This window comes from Pan troglodytes, chromosome 14, assembly GCF_028858775.2.
Source record: "Pan troglodytes isolate AG18354 chromosome 14, NHGRI_mPanTro3-v2.0_pri, whole genome shotgun sequence".
Classification (NCBI taxonomy): domain Eukaryota; kingdom Metazoa; phylum Chordata; class Mammalia; order Primates; family Hominidae; genus Pan; species Pan troglodytes.
Window position 1 is genome coordinate 77,308,279 of NC_072412.2, and position 21,034 is coordinate 77,329,312.

Consider the following 21,034-nt stretch of genomic DNA (forward strand, 5'->3'; position numbering starts at 1 on the left):
AATTTCCAAGCAGCATTTTTTAAGCTGGTTATGTAGATCAGTCCTTAAAGCAAAAAAATAGCAATTTATCTGGCCTGTATGTTGTGGATAGTGTTGCCACTAAAAAGAATCCAGGACATTTTTCCTTCTTATCTGCAATGTAGCTCATATCAGCCAACCTGTCACAAGATAGTACTTGATATAAACAAGAGATTGCAAAGACATCTCAGTAATCAATATCAGGATGGCTACAGTATGGAAACCCCAACCAGTGCATATCATTTGTCTCAGCATCTATTTCTATGGCCAAATGAAGCATTAATTCAAATCATAAATCTATGGTGATTTAAATCTGGGAATGAGCACCTGCCTGCTTTAATGATTTATTTTGTACATTTCAGTAAGCAGGAGATTTGTCCATATGAACTGACAGGTCACCTTCAGATGCCAAGAGCAGACTGTTTATCACCATGCAGACTAGCATCTCATCTTAGCAAGTAAATATTAAACTAAAAGAATCCAATTGATTGTGGATGAGGGAGAATGGCGACATGGCCATATATTTTACTCAGTGTGCTGATGCCTCACTCGGATCTATCCTCAGGTGCTCACTTCCTCCTAAAGTGATCATTTTGTTGGAAAGATATGAGCTCAAGGTTACCATGTAAAATTGGGATATAAAATAATTATTCACCATTGTCAAAGCTTTCTTTAAACATCTTTTTCTGGCTAATTTCTAAGGTTCCTATTATGAACCGGGAAGGGTTGTGTGATACAAATTTTTCCTGTCGTCTTACCCAGCAAATCAAACCAAACAAAGCAAAAACATAATCTGTTATCTGGGGCTTTAAGGATTCATTTACAATCAAGGAAAAAAACAATGCTCTCACAAAAAAAAAAAAAAAAAAAAGCCTAAAATGTTTAACAGAACTTATGAGCTAGATGAGTGCAGGAGAAAACAACAGCCTTGAATTGTCTTCAGAAATGTCACCGGATTTGGGCAAGACTGAGTAGCAACAATACATCATTTAAGTAGCACCCCTCTGAAGGGTTTCACTACTTCAAAGAGTCAACAGTTGATAGATTCATGAGAGCAGTCTGTATTCTAAAATATAGGCCTTGGAGATTCTTGGGATTCCTTCTAGAATTCATGTGCTTCAGTACCGCTTCCTAACCACTTCATGGTAATCGGTTCTCCTGGAGGATTCAGCACATCCTGTTATGACTGCCTGCTTACCTACCTATCTCATCCATAGACTGTATGCCCCTGAGTCCTGGGCCTGTGTTGTGATTATTTTTGTATTCCTAGAATGAGCTAATATTGAATGTCCTACAAAATCTAAAAGAGGCAACAGCTGCCCTGAAATCTCCTCACAGGCCTGCAGCTTAGCAAGTAATAGCTACCAGAGACAATGGAAAAGCAGGTGGAAGCAGTTGATGGTGGTAAGAAAGGAAGAAGGTGATTTCCAGGAGGACAGATTTGAAGAAATCATAATAATAATAGCAAAAGCAATCCCCAATCTACCAACCTTACTGATGACCAAACAACCTGATAAGCAGACATTGTAATAAATAATGTGACAAGTATTTTAATCCTCATGATATGATACTATTATTTATGCCATTTTTCAGATATGGAGTTTTGGGCTCAGAAAGTTTACATACTTTACAAAGTCACAGAGCAAGTCATTACTGAACACTTACCAAGAGGCAGGCATTGTCCTCAGAACCATAGAAGATTGTGGCCATCAAAGCTGCAATTCAGGAATTGCTTTGATCTTTGATGCAGCTCAACCCCCACCTTCACCACTGCTTTGTACCTCCCCCATTACCACATCCCTCCCAAAATCACTTTCCTTGATCTCTAGATATATACCTGGGGTGAAGGTGTTCAGGAAGGATATTATAAATTGGAAATTCTTAGAGGACAGCAGCATGTGAGAATAGGATGAAAATTACAATGATAACATCTTTTTGCCCAAATCAGCTACAGATATCTAATATAAATGACCTGAATGCCTTAGGGACTAGCAGCAACACCGATATTATGTTAGCACAATCTCAAACTATTAAGACTTTCTAGGAAAATTCAAGTAAATTTCTGCTCTTGGTTCATTTTGGCGTTGGATGGGGGGTGTCAAAACTAAAAAACAGTAATATCCATCAACTGCATACCTTAATGAAAAAAAGTCATTTATTCCAACTAAAATACAAAAGAAAATTCAAATTGTCTGTTTTTAAGTCATTGCGATAGGCTATGTACCGAAATAATTAAAGTAAGCTACAATTTGGTTAGTAGGCAAATATTGTCATGTACTATCAAATATGAAAAATATGTTGATGCTTAATTATGAACCATGTTCTCTTTATCTTATGCCTGTTGATTTCTGCAAAGCCAACTTCTGCTCTGGAAAATTCAAACAGAGATACCATGTTTTAATGTGTTTTGCTTTAAATGTTGTTAAATTGCCTATTTTAAGAATCCCTTCTCATAAAACCAACTATTAAGAACAGCCTGCATGAAAGCCTCCTTTTCTAAAATTTTGAAAACAATCCAGATTGTTTTGTAATAATACATATAATGTATAAGTGGCTAATTACTTGTTTTAAAAAGTGTCCAACAGTGCCCCATTTTCTCAGTCTAATAAAAGGCTTTTACTTTAAAGTAATAGTTCTAAAAACAGAATTATAATTCTTGCATTTTGCTTCAATTCTGTTTTAATTTTTAAATGTCTAAATATATGTGTGTAAACCATGACCGAAACAATCCTCATCCCTCCCTGTCTTCCCTCCAGGAGCGTTACAAACATGAGCACAGATATTATCCTTAGTCCTCTGCAGTTGTAGGGCCATCTCTTTTGGCTCTCTTCCATGTCTTTTCATCCTTCTAGGAACTCGCACTCACACCTACTCTCCATTCAAATCCACTACTGCTGGTCCTTTGCAATTTCCCTTACATAGTTGTGCTGAAAAGATGCATTTTTCCCCTTTTTACATTACAAAAGCTGCCTTTTAGCATCACTGAAACAGTATTTTGTGTTTTGTCTATATATTTTACTCTAATATTCATGTCTGTGTATGTTTCCAGACAGCTCTTGTGAAAATGATTGTTACTAAAATCCACAGTATTCCTTTATATACCCTTAACTATGTCTTAATGGATTGAAAGTAGAGAGCTGACAATTAACTTAAGAAATAATCTATGAAAATGCTGCATGGAAAAGAGAATTTAACTGAATGGCCGTGAGTTATTAGGGTCTTCATAAATATACATTGGCTATAGTATCTTGCATACATCTTGTAGTATCCAAATTTCTCTTGTTAATTATATTTTGAGCATGGTCACTGCATTTTAAAGAGAAACAATACAAGTGCAATAGCAGAAAAAAAAATGTTTTGCCCCACAACATCCAGATGCTAAGGATTTCATTAATACAAAAATTAACCCATATTTGAAGTTGTGTTTGACAAAATGAATTACCCAAATGGATAGTTGGCACAGGTAAAACTGTCCCTTTTGGTTTGACAGTGACAGTTAACTTTTCATCTTTCTCCATATGGTAGGAAAGAAAAAAAATCAAGAAAAAGTCATATTTTTGAAAGGAGAGACATTGATAACCATTATCTATAGAAAGAATTAATCATCAACATAATCTGTATTCTGGGCAGCATATGAAAGGGCTAAGTTTATATGTTTTGCTGCCAAGGGTAGTAAGTTTCTTACTTGATAACAAATGGATTAAAAGAATAAAAAAGTAAAGTCTAGGGTTTCCTTTGTACATATTTCTCTGTCACCTTAGCTACTCTCAAGGTTTTAGAATTCTCTTGATTAAACTTTGTATTATGAAAGATGTTAGCTGAATGTTTTTAGAAGTTGCAGACATAAAGTTGATCCAATAATTAAAAATAATGCTGCTAATTATTCCTTTAGAATGAACAATTATCATTAGTTGTTAGAGAGGCAAAATGGTATCCTCAAACATACAGTGTTTTCAAGCTAAAAGTGCCAACTTTTTGAATGGGTAGCCAACAGTTTTGTTCTGGAAAAGCATTTACTGTAATTCAGTAGCAAAGTGATCACAATAAGTTTCAGCGAACATAAAACTTACCGACACTTGAATTCATGTCCCCGTTTTCAGAGTCTGCTCCATGTTGGTTATTACTGGCATGATAGTTGCTCATGGCTTCTAATTTGATTTTTTTCACCTTCATTGCTTCGGCAATAGCTGCATTGGTAGCAGCAGCAGCTGCTGCAGCGGCTGCTGTCAGACCTTAAAAGAATAAATTAAAAATGAGGTAATTCAAATTCTGATTTTTCATTTAATAGTTCCTGTACTTGCTATAACCAACATACAAACATTTATTAGAGTATCTGATTCCTTTATGCAACACTTTGATAACTTATACTCATTCCCAACTAGACAATGAAACAACATTGATATAAGGGGGAGATTGATTGCTACAGTCCAAAATTAAATATTAACAGAAACACAATTCACAGGTAGAAGGCTAATAGTGGAAATGCAGCGACAGTTATCTCTTAAAGAAACCAATCTACGAATCTAAATATGTCCTTTCCTGCTTAAAATCCCCTGTAGCTGCCTACACGGAGGGAAAAATCTGAACTGTTAACTGAATCCACAAGGCCTTTCACAAGGAGTGTAAACCTACTTCCTCACCCAGTTTCTTCATTGTCATCCACACCCTGGCTATATCACAGATGTCACCATTACCCATACATGACCTGCATCTTCAAGCATGTGCTTTCACACATGCCATTCCCTTTTGCCTGGAACCTTCTTGCCCTATGACAAACATTTCCTTGACTTTTCATCCTCCTGAAAAAAGCTACTCATTAGAAGTCTTCCCATTCCATGGCCCCCAGCTGCCTGGATGCCTGGTCTGTTCTTCTCCCCCTGACCCACGTTTATACCTGTGCTGCTGTTATAGGACATGCCACCCTGCACTGGAATGGTCTGTTGGGACACCTGTTTTCCTCACTAGATTGTGAACTACTCAATGGCAGGAACCATGTGTTGCTACACAGCTTGGTATTCCCAGTGTTTAAGGTGTTAAAAAATAAAATACAATGTAATGAAAGCTAACACTTAGCTTCTAGTCATGAAATTTAAGTGCTGATTTAAGTGACATAAAAGTAGCTTAATCATCTTAATAACCCTCTGTGATTGATCACTATTATCCTTACTTTACAGATTAGAAAACCATGGCACAGGATTTGAAACAGCACACTCTGGCCTCGGAGTTGACACTTTAAACCACTATGCAAAGAAAATTTGTCCAGAATAGTTCATCTTCATCCATCCAGAGAACAGGGGGTAGAGGCAGACATTAAATTAGAAATAGAGTTTGAGCCAGGTGCAGTAGCATATGCCTATAATCCCAGCACTTTGGGAGGCAGAGACAGGCGGATCCCTTGAGCCCAGGAGTTTGAGACAAGCCTGGGCAACAGGATAAAACCCCCTCTCTACAAAAAATACAAAAAGTAGCTGGGCATGCTGGCCTGTGCCTGTAGTTCTGCTACTCAGGAGGCTGAGGTAGGAGAATCAGTTGAGCCTGGGAGGTTGAGGCTGCAGTGAGCTGTGAGCACACTTGGGTGACAGAGTGAGACTCTGTCCCAAAAAAGAAAAGAAAGGAAGAGAAAAGAAAAGGAAAGAAAAGAAAAAGACAAAAAGAAAAAAAAGGAAAAGAAACAGAGTTTGAGACAAGATCTCGGAAGATCAGAATTAAGACCATGCTGTTCTGACTTTATATATTTATATAGAGAGATAATAAGCAGAGGTTTTTGAGCAGGGGAGTGGTTTGTCTTGCTTAAATGTGTGAACTTTTGCCAAGTCAGTTCACTTCAGGCTGACATCCCTCATCTGCAAAATGACAGACACTGGAATGTATAAATGATCTCTCCTAATTCTAAAACCTTAAGTCTATGAGAAGATAAATATCCCCAACCCCACCCTTTTTTTTTTTTTTTTTTTTACTGTGGCTTCTTTAGTATTTTTGACTACAGTGCTCCAGCCGTTCGAATTTATCTGTGTGATTTATTTCCAATCCCAGCTGGTGGATTAGAGCCTAAGCACCGCTCTCCTCCTTTTCCTCCCCACTAATCATCACTTCTAGTTATTCTAGCAAATAAGTTACTGCCCAAGGAATTATAAGGAAGTATTTTTCCATGAAAATCTCTGCTGGTTTTTTAGAGGTTAGAAGAAGACTTCACCTTTCCTTCAGATCAGACCAAAGAGGCCCTGACAACTTTCACCCCAACGCAACAAGACCTTCAGATTGGGTCTTTACATGAAAAACTGATAATCACCCCTTAAAAGGCACTAATCTAAACTCAAAGAATCCATCTGGGTTTGATCTGAACATTCATTGCCTTTTAAGTCTCAACTTGAACTGATTCTCTCATCTTCCTATGATTGAATTTTCTCCCCAATTACTCATTTCCTTCAAAGATGTTTCAGAAAATTTTCTTTCCTGTTCTCTTAAAAGTCTCTTTGTGTTTTCCAGCAAATCTTTCTTCCTCAATTTTGTTTTGTCACCAATGTGAACATCCCATTTTTCCTTGGTTACCTGATGTTGACCCATCTCCAATTTATGACTTCAAAAGTCTTTGTCTTGGATTTGTGCTGCAGGGAAAACTTGTTCACAGTATTCAAATAATAAAGGTAAACTTACAACTCACTATTATCAGAGAGATCCAAATCAAATTAAGTACCAGGAACTATGACTATGCATGATATGGCCTTGGACCAACCATCCAATTATCTTGAATATAATTTTTTTCACCTGTAAAACCATTCTAATCCCCAAGAAAAAATATAAGGATAAATAAAATAAACTATGTGAGGAATGCCACATCATGTTTAGTAAAAACTAGGCATGCTATTCATTCTAGTTTGTTAAAAAGAAAGGCTTGGCCTCACTATAATTTCTGCAGAGTATCTGTGGCCTGACACAGCCCTCTCAGCTAGAATAATCACATTTGTCCTTAGGTGACTGGATTAGCCCTTGACTTTTAAAAATATTCTTTATGATTTTATTATTTAGCTGATTTATTTATAGTACTCCTTTATTTTTCTATGACAGCTTTTCCCAGTTTTACATTTCTAATACAAAGTCCAAAAGATATATGTGTGTCACTGACACACACACACACACACTCATACACTTTTACATGCTGTAACTTAACTACAACACTTTTTAATATTCTACTTTTAGCCCAGTTTTATGAAAGCAGAAAGCAAGCTATGACATATGCAACAATTGCTGATTTTAGTTTCACTAACTCACCTGGCTGTTTGATGGGTTCTCAATTCTAATTATTTAATATCTTTCCAATTCAACTAATTTTCTCCATTCCCACTGCCCCTCCCCACCAGTACAAGTTCCCATCTTTTCTTTCTTAGAGTCCTGCTCAATATAATAGCACGTCCCCCATCTCCAATCTCTTACTATCCATGTCATAGTCAGCCAAACCTCATGAAAGCGAAGATTTTTTCTTTTTTCTTCCTTTTTTTTTTTTTCTTTTGAGACAGAGTCTCCTTCTGTCACCCAGACTGGAGTGCAATGGCGTGATCTCTGCTCACTCCAACCTCCGCCTCCAGGGTTCAAGCTCTTCTTCTGTCTCAGCCTCCCGAGTAGCTGGGATTACATGCACCCACCACCATGCCTAGCTCATTTTTGTATTTTTTGTAGAGACGGGGTTTCACCATGTTGGCCAGGCTGGTCTCGAATTCCTAACCTCAAGTGATCCACCTGCCTTGGCTTCCTGAAGAGCTGGGATTACAGGCATGAGCCACGGCACCTGGCCTGAAAGTGAGGATTTGAATATATATTCAATGCTTGCTCTTAGGATCCAGTCCAGTGCTTCTCATGGCTGTCAGCGCCCTTTGTTCTCAGTTCCCTGCCTATCTGTATGTATTCCTGCTCCTCCAGCTCCCCCTTGCTCTCTGTGCTCCAGGTACACAGGCCTTCTTTCCTTTTCACTAGCAAACGACTTCATTCCTTCTTTTAAGTCAGTCTTTGCATATTCTGTTCTCACTTCCCAGAAAAGCCCTCTATGTCCTGGCCCCGGACTTGCCTATGCCTTCTTCATGTCATCACTTAAATATTATGCGCTCAGAGCTGGAGGCTCAGGTTCCTGACTCTTAACTATCTACCTAGGAAAGAGCTCTCAACATCTCAAGAATTAGCTCATGGCTTACTCTTTTAACGAGCTGTACCTGACCTTCCCCAATCTATCCCACTTGCTTGTGTTTGCATCACCCCTGCTGTATGTGAGTCTGCCATCCCTAGCTATGCATAAGAGTCACCCATGGAGTTTTAAACTATGCAAATAGCTCAGCCCTAGCATCTGAGATTCTGAATCATGAGGTCTGGTTTGAGGCCTCTGCAACTGTATATATCTGGTTAATCTTACTATTCTACAGGTCATTTTAATAAGCAATTCCAGTAGAGAAAAACAGTCTCTTAAACTCTTTATTGCTCTTTTCTGGGGGCTGGGGCCAAGGAGGGTAGGATTAGGATTCTGACCTCTAACTAGGTCATAGCACTAAAAGGGCAGAAATACTTTCTTAGTATATATATCCCAAACATCTGCTGCGGTGCTTGGCACATATTGTCACTGAATGAACAAATCCTTATCAAATTAGATTACATGGAAAACCACAGGAGAAACATGGTCATTATTTTGGCAATGTCAATGGAAAGTAATTTAAAACATTATTGTTATGTTACATTAAGTGTGTATAGACTAAGAATAACAAATCTCATCAACTTAATATAAAGCATGACTCTCCAAAGGTATGTCTTGCCTAGGGCTGGAGAGGATCACAAAAGATTCACCACCCTCAACCCACTCTGCATTTATTGAACTTCCTGTTGGCCTTGCAATGGTCCTTTCAAATCCCTGATGTAATTCTCAAATCCCTTCCAATTTCCTGTCTCTAAAAACATAGCTTACAATCTATACACTAGCCTTAAATAGAGGTCTCATTGTATATGTTGTTCCCAAACAAAGTTGCCTTAAAAACAACAACAAAAAAAATTCATGTAATAAATTCACAAAATAACTTAAGTCTTTGGTCTACACTAAATAGAGAATATAAACTATAACAACATTTCTATTTAATCAAGAATTGTCCACTGGTGTAAACACTGGCAACCCATAACATTTGCCACACCCTTTTCCTTCCTTTCTTCACTTATCATAGATCTTCTCCCCTGTCTTCAGATTCAGGGAAATTTTTGCTACCCTCCCCCCTCTTCCATATCCCACTTTGAATTGTCTTATACTACAAATTACCACTGCTTTTACATTTTTCTTTTCTTTTCTTTTTTGAGAGAGTCTCACTCTGTCACCCAGGCTGGAGTGCAGTGGTGGGATCTCGTCTCACTGCAACCTCCACCTTCCGGGTTCAAGCAATTCTCCTGCCTCAGCCTCCCGAGTAGCTGGGATTATAGGCAAACACCACCAGGTCTGGCTAATTTTGGGGGTATTTTTAGTAGAGATGGGGTTTCACCATGTTGGATAGGCTGGTCTCGAACTCCTGATCTCTGGTGATCCACCCGTCTCAGCTTCCCAAAGTGCAGGGATTACAGGCATGAGCCACTGTGCCCACCCTGCTTTTACATTTTTTCATTCAAGCAACCCATTTCTCCCTCAGAACTAGGCAATCAGCTGCAGTGCATGATAAAGACAGAAGTGATGTTCTCCAAGCCCACATCCACAGAATATTTCTGAAATGGACTAAGGAATCAGTGGTTTTGCATAAAAACACATTGCATAAAAGTATCTCCTACACCAAGACAAAAATGTACTAAACTGAGAAGTCAAAGGAAGTCTAAATTTTATTTTAAAAGATTCTAAATCTAATTTTATCATCAGAAATGGAGAAACTTTAATGCATATTTAAAGTTCATTTTCCAGATGTTTTTAGGAGGTTGAGATCCTAGGCAATGAATCCTGTGAGCACAAGTTAAACTACTTTGATTAGCTAGAGATGCTTTATAATTCCTTCATCAGTTTCCAAACAAGAAACGATGACTTTAAAAACCTTTTCTAACAGAACAAAACAACACAAAGTAAAAATAATAATAATAATAATAATTTTTCACTGCGTAAAAATGGATCGAGAAAGGTTTCTTTAAAAAAAAAAAGTTTTCCTTCAGTGGAAAGATAATAAGTCATATATTGTGTTCTCTCTTCTAGGCCTCCAATTGGTCTTCAGGAAAAGAACTGTATATCAAACTTAGGTTAATACACTACCTGCCTTAAGTGGTGCAATGTATTTAGATTTCTTTTTCTTTCCTATTGAATCTTGACAAACTATCACTTGCAAATTTAAAAGAATGAGCAAATTTTTACACAGAACTTAGAAACGTGGCTTGTCATATTACTATCTGAATTATGATGCAAACTTATGCTTGCTTCTTCAGAGTAAATTATAGATTTTTTAAAAAATGGCTATTGTTAAAAATTTTTATCTTTGCTAGTCAATTTCTTTTACTTTTATTCTCACTTTTTGATATTCCACTAAAGTATTTTAAGATTCCTGCTAAATTACTGACCAGCATAGAAGTTATTTGTAGTCTAGACTCACTCTCTTATAAGAAATATGTATAATACAGTGGTTGGGGGGAGAGAGACACCCCAAAGAGCCATGCAAACTTTGGACAAGATGCATCTAACTTATCTGGGATGGCGCAGCGAGTTATATAATGTCCCATGCTTCAAAAATTTCATCTCTAAACAGAGGGATAACAATTCTGACCTCACAGGTGTGTTGTGAAGAATGAAGGTGAAATTACGTGCAACAGCCTGGGCACACATCAAGCCCTCGCCCTCCATAAATGCTCACTGAAACTGTGAAGTAACTCATACGATCCATCATGTCTCTATGTTTAGTTTTACCTTTGTTCAATTACAAAGGTGCAAATAGGACAAAAAGTACCTAACGGCATAGGGTGAGAATGTAGCCATTTGGCAAACGGATATCTAAATATCAGGTTTCCATCAAATCATTGGATTTGGCTCTCTACATTGATCAGATTTATCATAAAATCACTAAATCTTCACTCCATGCTGTATTAACGCAAAGCCTTCACTAGTTTAAATTCTATATTCTAAAACCAATCCATGGATATATCTTTTGGAAGAGATGCAGGCATTTTTACTAGTTAGAATATTCTTTCACTTTTTAAAGATAGTGTTTTTCTTCTGCTTTCAACCTTTATTAAAATGGCCTTTAAATTCTTCAAATGCCATTATACAATCCTGATTACTCTCTTTAAAAAATGGAAAACTATCTCCATTTTATTTATTTCAAATAAGTTAGTACCCTTACTTATAAATAGAAGATTACAACTGTAGATTATAGATATCAATAAAAGAGACATATTGCTGTCAAATTCTTTCTCTGATCTGTTTGTTTGCTCATTAACTTGAAAGGCCCAATCTTTGATCTTTGGTTTCAAAGACATCAAGATGACTTCCAAATGTTTGATATATTGTCTACTTTTACATTGCATTCCATATAAAATGCATTTCCTCAAATTTAATAGTTAAATAAAATGGGTTATATCCAAGAGATGTTACGTATTCAAACTTTCCATATGATAGACTCGTTATTAGTTTGTGTTAGTTTGCTCACATTTAAACAAAACCATTTTAAACATGCAGTAGATTATAGCCAATGGTAGTTATTATTAATATTCTGGAATTGATAAGTTATTTATGTCTGGCATTCTTCCTACTGATTATTCAGAGAGACAGGCGGCTTATAAATATCTCATCACTCCACCGTCACAGAAATTTCATCGACAGTGCTCATGCACAGCTATTAGCAATATGAATCTAACCATTACAAGAAGGAGGAAAATCGAACATGTGGCATTAATACGCAGTCCTGGTTCCTAACCATCTGATAGGCAGATGGTGTGAAGCGGATTCTCCAGCTGAAATGAAGGGGCACATCATTTAAAACCTTGTTTGCATTCTAACTGATATCAGTGCCATATTGATATACATGATACATCATGGCAGTATTTGAACAATCTAGTTTGTTTCAGTCATAAATGTTTACAGCCTTGTTTTTTTAATCTTATAAGCATGTTCAGAAGAGTGTATTTTTAATTTATGAAACCTATTGTTTACTTCTGTTGAACTAGAAGATTAGTGGAAAGCAGGAATATTAAATTACTTCAACCAGAGCAATATAACCAAGACAGATGAATAAAGTGGGTTTCTATTTTCAATAAGGATGTTAGCAAAAGAATTTTAAAATTAGCTCAGGCATTTTGTGCATTAAATACACTTATTCATTTAAACCTTTCAGCTATTTTTCCCCAAGTGGCATACAGAGAAACTTAATGCTTTACATAGTCATTCATTTAAAACTCTCACTGTGTGCAATTAATCTTGTCCAACAATTCAATTCAGAAAGTAAAACATCAAAAAGCATAGTTCAATTCAACAGTCATTACTGTGAAGTAATCTTTCTGCTCCTGACAGTTCCTATAGACTCTTTGCAAAACTCTGTTGAAGGTGCATTGTAAGCTCCACATGAGTTTGAATTACAACTCAATTGAAATCACTCCAAGTCTTAGAAGAACTCTTGGCTCAATATAACAATTTGAAAACACCAGTACCTTTTTTCACCCTGTTTTCCTCCTATCCTTATTTAAATACTAGCTGTCAGAAACTGACACTAACTTTCCGTTATTTTATTTCTCAATGCTTTCTAAATAAATTAAAATTGTGATTGAAACATGCATGTCTTCACTCTTGAATGATTAAATAACCAGAATGATAAGCAGATAGAACAAAAAACTTAATTGTAAATCTGGTTAGACTGAAGATTTTGAGTGTGAACTTTTCTCTTAATGTCCATTAGACTGACTTTTCTTGGCCTTTGAAACACATTTGTATTCTGCAGAGAAAAAGAAAAATTGATCCTTGAGGCCATTAATGGAAACACTCCCTATACCAGTTTTGAGTCTTTCAACTGATTGAATTAGATTTTTTAAATGTTTGTACTAACAACAACAAAAAAACCCCACTAATTTGGAGATATATACAGTAAGAAAGATGTTGTTATAATGTGAATAATGACTTATAAATCAAATAGACATCAGATTTAACATTCTTTTTCTGGATAGCTTAAAATCTCAATTTCTCAGACTGAAGAGGTATAGAAGTGAAATCAGAAAGAAGGAACACCATAGGGAAGTCATCTGGCCATATCAATCACTGAGGAACTTCTACGAAAGCTTTTAAAAAGCTCACCTTCTGATCACTAACCCAAAATCAGGCTGAAACGTAATCAATAAAAACTTTTAAATTACTATAATTTGGTTTAAAATCAACTGTTACCTAATTTATAAAAAGTTGAACTTGGCACTATGAGGTCTTAAATATGTAACTTTTACTCCACCTTTAACATTACTACCTTTAGAAAAATATTTCTAAACAACCTCTTGGGGTCTTAAACTTCTAAAACTTGGGGACTAGAAAGACTTTACCTAATGTAACCCTTTTATTTTACTGATGATTAAATTTAGGGGCAATGAGGTTAATCATTTCTGTAAAGTCACACCATTAAATAACCACAGAGTAATCCCAATTCGCCTTACTCCCAGTTCAGCACTGACCACACGGACTCTATGAGTAAATATAAAAAGAAAAGTACAGAAGACAGTAAACTATGGAGTCTTTGAAACAGATGACCCCCCCTTTGCTCTAGTAGCTTATGGATTGTATAGAAAGTCGAAGTTATAGACACTCAGGTATGTCACAAATATACCAATATAAATTGACTCCACTTAGAAATCTGATCTAAATGTTTGTGTTTCAGTTTTATAGAATTTAGAGTGTATCTGCCACAGAAACAATGACCATTGAACTTTATGCACAAAACTTTTAACCTATACTGTATTGGTGAAATACAATATAATTTGTGCCTGAATCCTATGTATTACATAGGGCACAATGAGGAAGAAATAAAAAGAAGAGTAAATAAATTATTCTTCTCTGCATATCTTGAATATAAAACAAATTCCAACCAGAAACAAATTGAACTAGACATGCCTTGACTCTAATTTTCTTATAAGCACCCCTCTCATTATATTTTTTTCAATTATTTAATAAACTAGGCATTAGATATCTTCATGTTGGTCTAAGGCCCAATACTTCTTACTACTCACAGCACCCATCAGCCAAAATTACTCAGTGAATTGACTCCACGCAGGTAGCTCTAAGTAGCATTAGAGTGATTGAAAGTGTGTGATATTCTAAACGATGTTTTTGTTTTGTTAAGAGGCTTCTTGTTAATGTATTGGTGATAGTTCAGGCAATATAATAAGTGAAAAGAGGAAAAGATACGATAATCGTAATTTCCTGCAAAAGAATAACCTCACTGGCATTTCAGTCTAAGTATAAGCTCCTCAAATGTTCTACTTTTCTCAATATCATGCAAATCCTTGTCTAAATCCATTTCTACCTCAATGTCTCAGTTGTTTTTTTCTTTTTCCAGATTCCAAGTACCACATGGGGTCTGTGCATGTGTAGTTTATTGTTGAGGACAGAAAATGACAAAAAAAAAAAACAAAAGAGGTGGCTATTTTTACATATAAGTCTTGTTTGGGATGAGCCATCCAATTAAATAAAAATAGCCGGAAAATACATGGCCACAAAAGTCTTCTGATACAGTAAATAAATGTTTTTCAAGGAAAAGACTCATGCAAGAAATTTATTCATATATACATATATATGTATGAATATATGTACACATACATATATATACACACACATAGAATAAAGAATACAGACACACAGTATTCTTTCTAAGTGGAGGTCAAAGTCTGAGTGGGCTAGGAACAATATACATGCAGAGTCACTGGTTAACAATAGGAACAGAGAAACCAGTGGTTGAGGCATTATATTTTTTACTTCTTTGTCATTAGGTCTAGCATTTATAACAACATCTCATTTAAGCTCCATCATCAACCTACAAGGTAAGTGTTTTCCTCATCTGGTTACAAAGAAAACGTGAATAGTGAGAGGCCAGTTGTAGTGCTTTGAAAAGTAGGTTTGTGTTTGCAGTTTTAAAGTTGGATTATGGAGAAAAACAATCCTAGTTAATTTAGAAAAACACATAGTGCCATGTGATAAGGAAGATTCAAATGAAATATGAGTTGTGGTCCATAGTCTCAAATGGTTGTCATCTCCTACATGGTGGAATGTTAAAGGGAATGAAGCCCTTATCTTGGCACAATTTCATAATCATGGTCAAGTTACTTAATTCTTTGAGTGTGACTTAGACAAATTACTTAGATAGTCTGATTATAAGGAGACTTTACACCTTACTGTTCAAAAAATAAATGGTGTTTAGGTTTGAATTTATTTCTTTTATAAGGTTTGATTATTATATTCAACCCATCTCACCTAGGAACAGAGCAATTATATATCAGGAAGAATTACCAATGTGCAGTATTATATTATTCACTTCTTTTTGCTGCAAAAAAATTATTCCAACAGAAAGAAATGTTTAGTTACTAACATGCCAAGAAATGTGAACCTTTTGTGTATTCTGACAGGAACTTTTACTTTGTTTCAAAACATCTGTAAGTCATAGCAAATCTTCAATTTTCCTAACATCTCTTCATTTTAGACGCAATGTCTGTAGTTATACTGATCCAATGACTTCTCTTGACCTAATTTATACCGTACCATGAGATTCTATTAAAAGAAACTAAATCACTGCAGTAGATTTATTCACCTTAAATAATTTAAGCTAATTGAAAAAGAACCAAACTAAAACTAAGACACTTCTCTCAAGCATTCAACTTCTGCATGTCAATTAGTAATTTAAATAACCAGCTAATCACAAAAGCTTCGTGAGAAACACCGACCTATGCTATGTATACATCTCTCTACTTCCACTGGCTGAAGATACAAGTAAACATCAATTCTGATTCTACAAGTATGTATATCTCTTCTGTAGTAATTAGGTAATTCCAATACAATGTTTTCATGGATGGATTTGAGATTCTTTTTAACTTTTCCAAAAAATGTTCAAAAGAACATAGAAAAATAGAAATATCTGAACATTTCACATCTGGTCACTCTTTTTTGTCAATGAGTTATGACAGTTCAAATTTATAAGGTGACTTAAACAAAACAAAATTGAAAACACTGCTGTTATCTACAAACATTAATACATCACAATAACCAAAGACTGAACTCCCATGGATTGGTTTAAAAATTACTAACTCAGGCCGGGCGCAGTGGCTCATGGCTGTAATCCCAGCGCTTTGGGAGGCCGAGGCGAGCAGATCACTTGAGGTCAGGAGTTCGAGACCAGCCTGGCCAACACAGTGAAACCCATCTCTACTGAAAAAAATATACAAAAATTAGCCAGACATAGTGGCACATGCCTGTAATCCCAGCTACTCAGGAGGCTGAGAAAGGAGAATGGCATGAACCTGGGAGGCAGAGGTTGCAGTGAGCAGAGATCGCGCCACTGCACTCCAGCCTGGGAGACACAGTGAGACTCCATCTCAAAAAAAAAAAAAAATTACAAATTCAGTTTAATATTATTATATTTTATTATTGTTACTTTTCTTCTTAAGATGAAGTTATTAAATATCATTTTGATTTATGCAATGTTCACAGTGGCACATAATGTGATTAGAAATTACAATATTCTAATTGTCCCATCCTTTGGAACTCCATTTGTAAAATCAATGGTCATTTTTCTCATGCATTTATTAGATTTTATAATTCAGCCATTTGTAATACCTGGAATATGTGGCATAATGACATGTATGACAGTCCTACAAAGAGTTTCAAAAGCTTTTTGCAATACTCTTACCATACATCTTTCTTATGAGAATTAGAAAATTCAAACATAACTTTATCTTGGAGGTAAAGCCTTTTGAAATATTGCTAAAGTGCATACTGAATAAAGACAACACACTTAAGCGGACTTTCTCCCCTTTAAACAGCATTCATCTTTTCAAAAGCAATAGATTCTCAGTCCACACGGAGTCTGTTGCATTATTCATTTCATGTGCAACCTCATGCTGGACCATAAATTGTTACTTTATCTAATCAAAGGAGACTTAACTCTACAGAAGGTCAAAGGTTTAATTTTGTGAAGTATTATCTTACGCTATGAGTTTAACCGAAAAATAGAAGAAGAAAAACAGCCAAGAAACTGGTAATAAATGAACCTTTATTGCCTCAGGCACTGGCCTAGTTAATAAACTTTCATTGAAGGTTTCTTTCAACTGTTACGGACAATGAGAGGAAAAAAATCTTAAATTACAGCCATGTGTGACTTTTAAAGCAGTCATTCTTTTTTATCTCAACCTTCCTAGCTCAGGGAAAGAAGAAAAAAAAAAAGACAAAGAGAGATTGTCTTCGATCTCTTAACCAAAAATGTATGTTTCTAAACAGATGAAAAAGTGCAGATAAACTTTTCTAAAAGCAGAGGTCAGCTTTGAACAATATTAAAAAAATGCTTTCTTTAGGTGTTGAATCTTAGAAAACAATCTCTCTAGCTCAACGTAAAACTACAAAAGGGAGGAGGGGGACATGTTTTCTTCCCAAAAAGCCTAACTCTTAAATTGTAGTCTCCTGCTTAGCACAACATAATGCCTTATAATCTTGTCATTATTGCACAAAGTCAACTGTAGTTTTGATATTAATTAAATGCATTGTAAATAAAACAGTATCTATGTATTATCTGACCTGTTTTAAAGCAGAAATCCTTCCTCTGTCATCAGAAATGCTAGTAGCACAATAATTAATTGATATACAATTAAAATTTTTGAAAGGAACAATTTTATCTTCTTAGCTAATATTCTCAACCAAAAATGAATGGTCTATGTGTAGTTTTTATATCAGTATTTTCTAGAGAAGTAAACGAACTGAGTTCTTCTCAACTATATCCACTTTTTCAGCTGGCACTGTGTTGAGGATGAAAGTTGTCACAGCCTCAATTCCACTTCCACGCCACAGTATAAATAAGGTAGATCCTCCTGTCACCAACAGAGTTCATATAAACTGTGAGACAAGGAAGAAGCAATGTTTTGCATCATACCTCAGATCTTCCGCAAGAAAAGGGGAAAGAGAGCTGGCTCTGTACTAACGGGGCCCTCTCTGCCAGGTTCTATCCACAAATCACAATGCTCTCAGCAGGGCACCCAACCCTATTCCACCTAGCAGCATTTGGACAGAACTGGGGCTCTACTTCATTCCAGGGACATGTCCCCAGGATGCTATCTTGGCCACCTTTGAATCTGAACATGATGGCTGCTTACACCAGCAGCACCAGGTGAAAGCAAGACCAGGCTCCCTACTAAGAAGTGCACTCTGCACAGCTGGAAGGCAATGAGTTCTTCTGGGGTCAAGGATGGAGCAGGTTTATAGCAGCAGCTCTGTTTCTTTTCTGTATTTGCCAAGAATAGTAAAGGAGACTTCTGAGAAGAGACCATCTAACCTGAATCATGAATGGAAAAAAAAAATCAAGTTTTATTCGTAGAATATTAAGGATACAAACACGGTGTTTCTAAAAATGTGGTTAAGCCTAGATATCAGAATCCAAAGCAAGTTGGAATAATTGGTTTTCATTAAATTAGTAGAGGGTTTTAGAATCAACGAGCAGGTTTGATTTTATGCAAGAAACCATAAAGTGCTACTCCAAGTTTAGGAGGGGAAGCATTGTCGGAAGAGCAATTGATAAACATGATTCTCCCCCCCCCTCTTTATTTACTGCATAATTTTGACATAGGCATATAATTGGGGAGCTTAAGAAGAAAAAGGTGGAGAAAAATGCAGAAATATCAACTACTTTCTAGAACGAAACACTATAGTTTAGAATGTACATAAGTGAATGACAAGTTGCATGTATGTGCGTAAACGATTTAGTAATAGCAAGAGTGGTCATGGTTTATAATTTCAATCATCTCATTTACTGTTCTTTAAGAGAAAAAGCCTGAGGTACATTTGGAAGGTGATCTCAAGGTCAGAGAAGCATGGGAGAGTAACAAAAGCAGGTATCTCAAGTCTAATTCTTTGTTCCATTAATCAGATTTTTATGGGCTTGGGAAAGTTGTGCTACAGTACACAGGGAGGATAAGAATAAGGAAAGATCAAGGGAATTCAAAGGATTTATTAAAAGTGCAGACAGTAACTCCGACTAGTGTTTTTGCTAGACAGACACAATTAATTAATTGTAACATTGTGAAACTAAAATGCTGAAAGAACGTGCTCATGCCTGCAATGCAGTAATGTAGCAAATACTTAGAATCTTTCAACCACCAGGAGCTTTTGTTGGTTTTTTAACCTAATCCACAGCTTGACATAGATCCTAGGGTAATAGAACACAGTTCTTTGATTGAAATAATATCTAAACATTGCTGCACTAGCCTGGTGGCCTAATAAGTCTGTGTTTCTGAAACTTGAGAAATTTCAAGTTTGGAAACAAACTGAGATACTGAACTCTGGCTTGAAAAGTCCTTCAAGAAATTGCCTTTGAGACTGGAATATACTCTTTCCTGTTTAACAGGACCAAAAGAGATATAAAACTTCTGCAATCGGCCAGGTGCGGTGGCTCATGCCTGTAATCCCAGCACTTTGGGAGGCCAAGGCAGGCAGATCACAAGGTCAGGAGTTCAAGACCAGCCTGGCCAACATGGTAAAAGTCCCATCTCTAGTAAAAATACAAAAATTAGCCAGGCATGGTGGCGGGTGCCTGTAATCCCAGCTACTCGGGAGGCTGAGGCAGGAGAATCACTTGAACCCGGGAGGCAGAGCTTGCAGTGAGCCGAGACTGCGCCATTGCACTCCAGCCTGGGCAACCAGAGCAAAACTCCGTCTCAAAAAAAAAAAAAAAAAAAAAAAAAAAAAAAAAACCCTTCTGTAATCGTTTTTCTTTTAAACAGTGATACAGTCAAAGCAAATTGTTTTCTTCAGCCACTCAAAAGTTACTAATAAGGAAAAAGTACAGTGTTGATAATTGCAGAGTCTAATACATGTCATAAAAACATGAAGAATTTCAGAAGTGATCCATTAGCCCAACTTTCTACATTTGGACATAAAAATGTGAACACTATCTACAAGTTTACTCATTGTTACAGAGAAAGTTGATCCATCTATTTGATCAAGTTTAATCACATGAAAAACTTCAATTTGTTCAAAAACGCACTAAATATATCTAAAAAGTAATTCTTATATACCATTTAGTGGAAAATAGAAAACCCTCCGTACTTATTTTGTTTTATTCAAGGTACCTCAATTTGTGATAATGATAAGAATGCCATATTTGAGCATTTTAGTGAGTGTGGAATCATTTATAAGTCTGCATTTGCAGCAATAAATACACTCTGATCAAACTCTGAAAGACAATTGCAATAAAATATCCATTTAATTGTGGATTCTGCTGAATTTCAAAAGGCAAAGAATGTGTGCCATTACTATTTACCAATACTCAGGTGTCTTGTAAAAATTGCTAAGCAAAAATGGATGAATAGAGAAAACAGAAAGGCATGGGTAGCATTATGTATACCTGAGGCTATAGGCAAACTGTGATCAACATTTAGACAACAGACTTATAATATTTAAATAACGAAAATGATTTTTACTTAGCATCTGTCATTTGACACTATCAAATCACTTTATAACTGTTAATAAAAATGATACTTGGATGACAACTGAGATTCTGAACACTGCCACAAATGTGAAGTCTTGGCATATTTTATCATTACCTTGTAAAGCATGAGCTGTGAAGCTGGAAGGGAACTAGACAGCAAGTAAGAAAAATCCTCAAATTAAATAATAAAGATATTAGTTTGAAAGCATACCAGTCCTTGTACAAAGAGTTTTCACGAGCACAATTACAGTTAGATAAATCAGGAAATCAATGATGTCTAGAACCCAATTTTTTTTCCATATTTCCTTTCTGCTATCTGTTGGTAGATAACCCTCATATTAAAAAGTATTAAAAAGTTAGCTACAGCAATTCCAGGAATCCAA

At 36.0% G+C, this 21,034-nt stretch overlaps 1 protein-coding gene across 2 annotated transcripts in view; it reads right to left on the reverse strand.

Annotated features, from left to right (window-relative positions):
• DACH1 (dachshund family transcription factor 1) overlaps positions 1 to 21,034 on the reverse strand; it is a 429,256-nt gene that overhangs the window by 189,706 nt on the left and 218,516 nt on the right. For both annotated transcript variants that reach the window (XM_522679.8, XM_016925363.4), the window contains exon 3: positions 4,089 to 4,250. In XM_522679.8, the coding sequence (XP_522679.5) occupies positions 4,089 to 4,250 (162 nt within the window). The remainder of the gene's footprint in view (positions 1 to 4,088; positions 4,251 to 21,034) is intronic.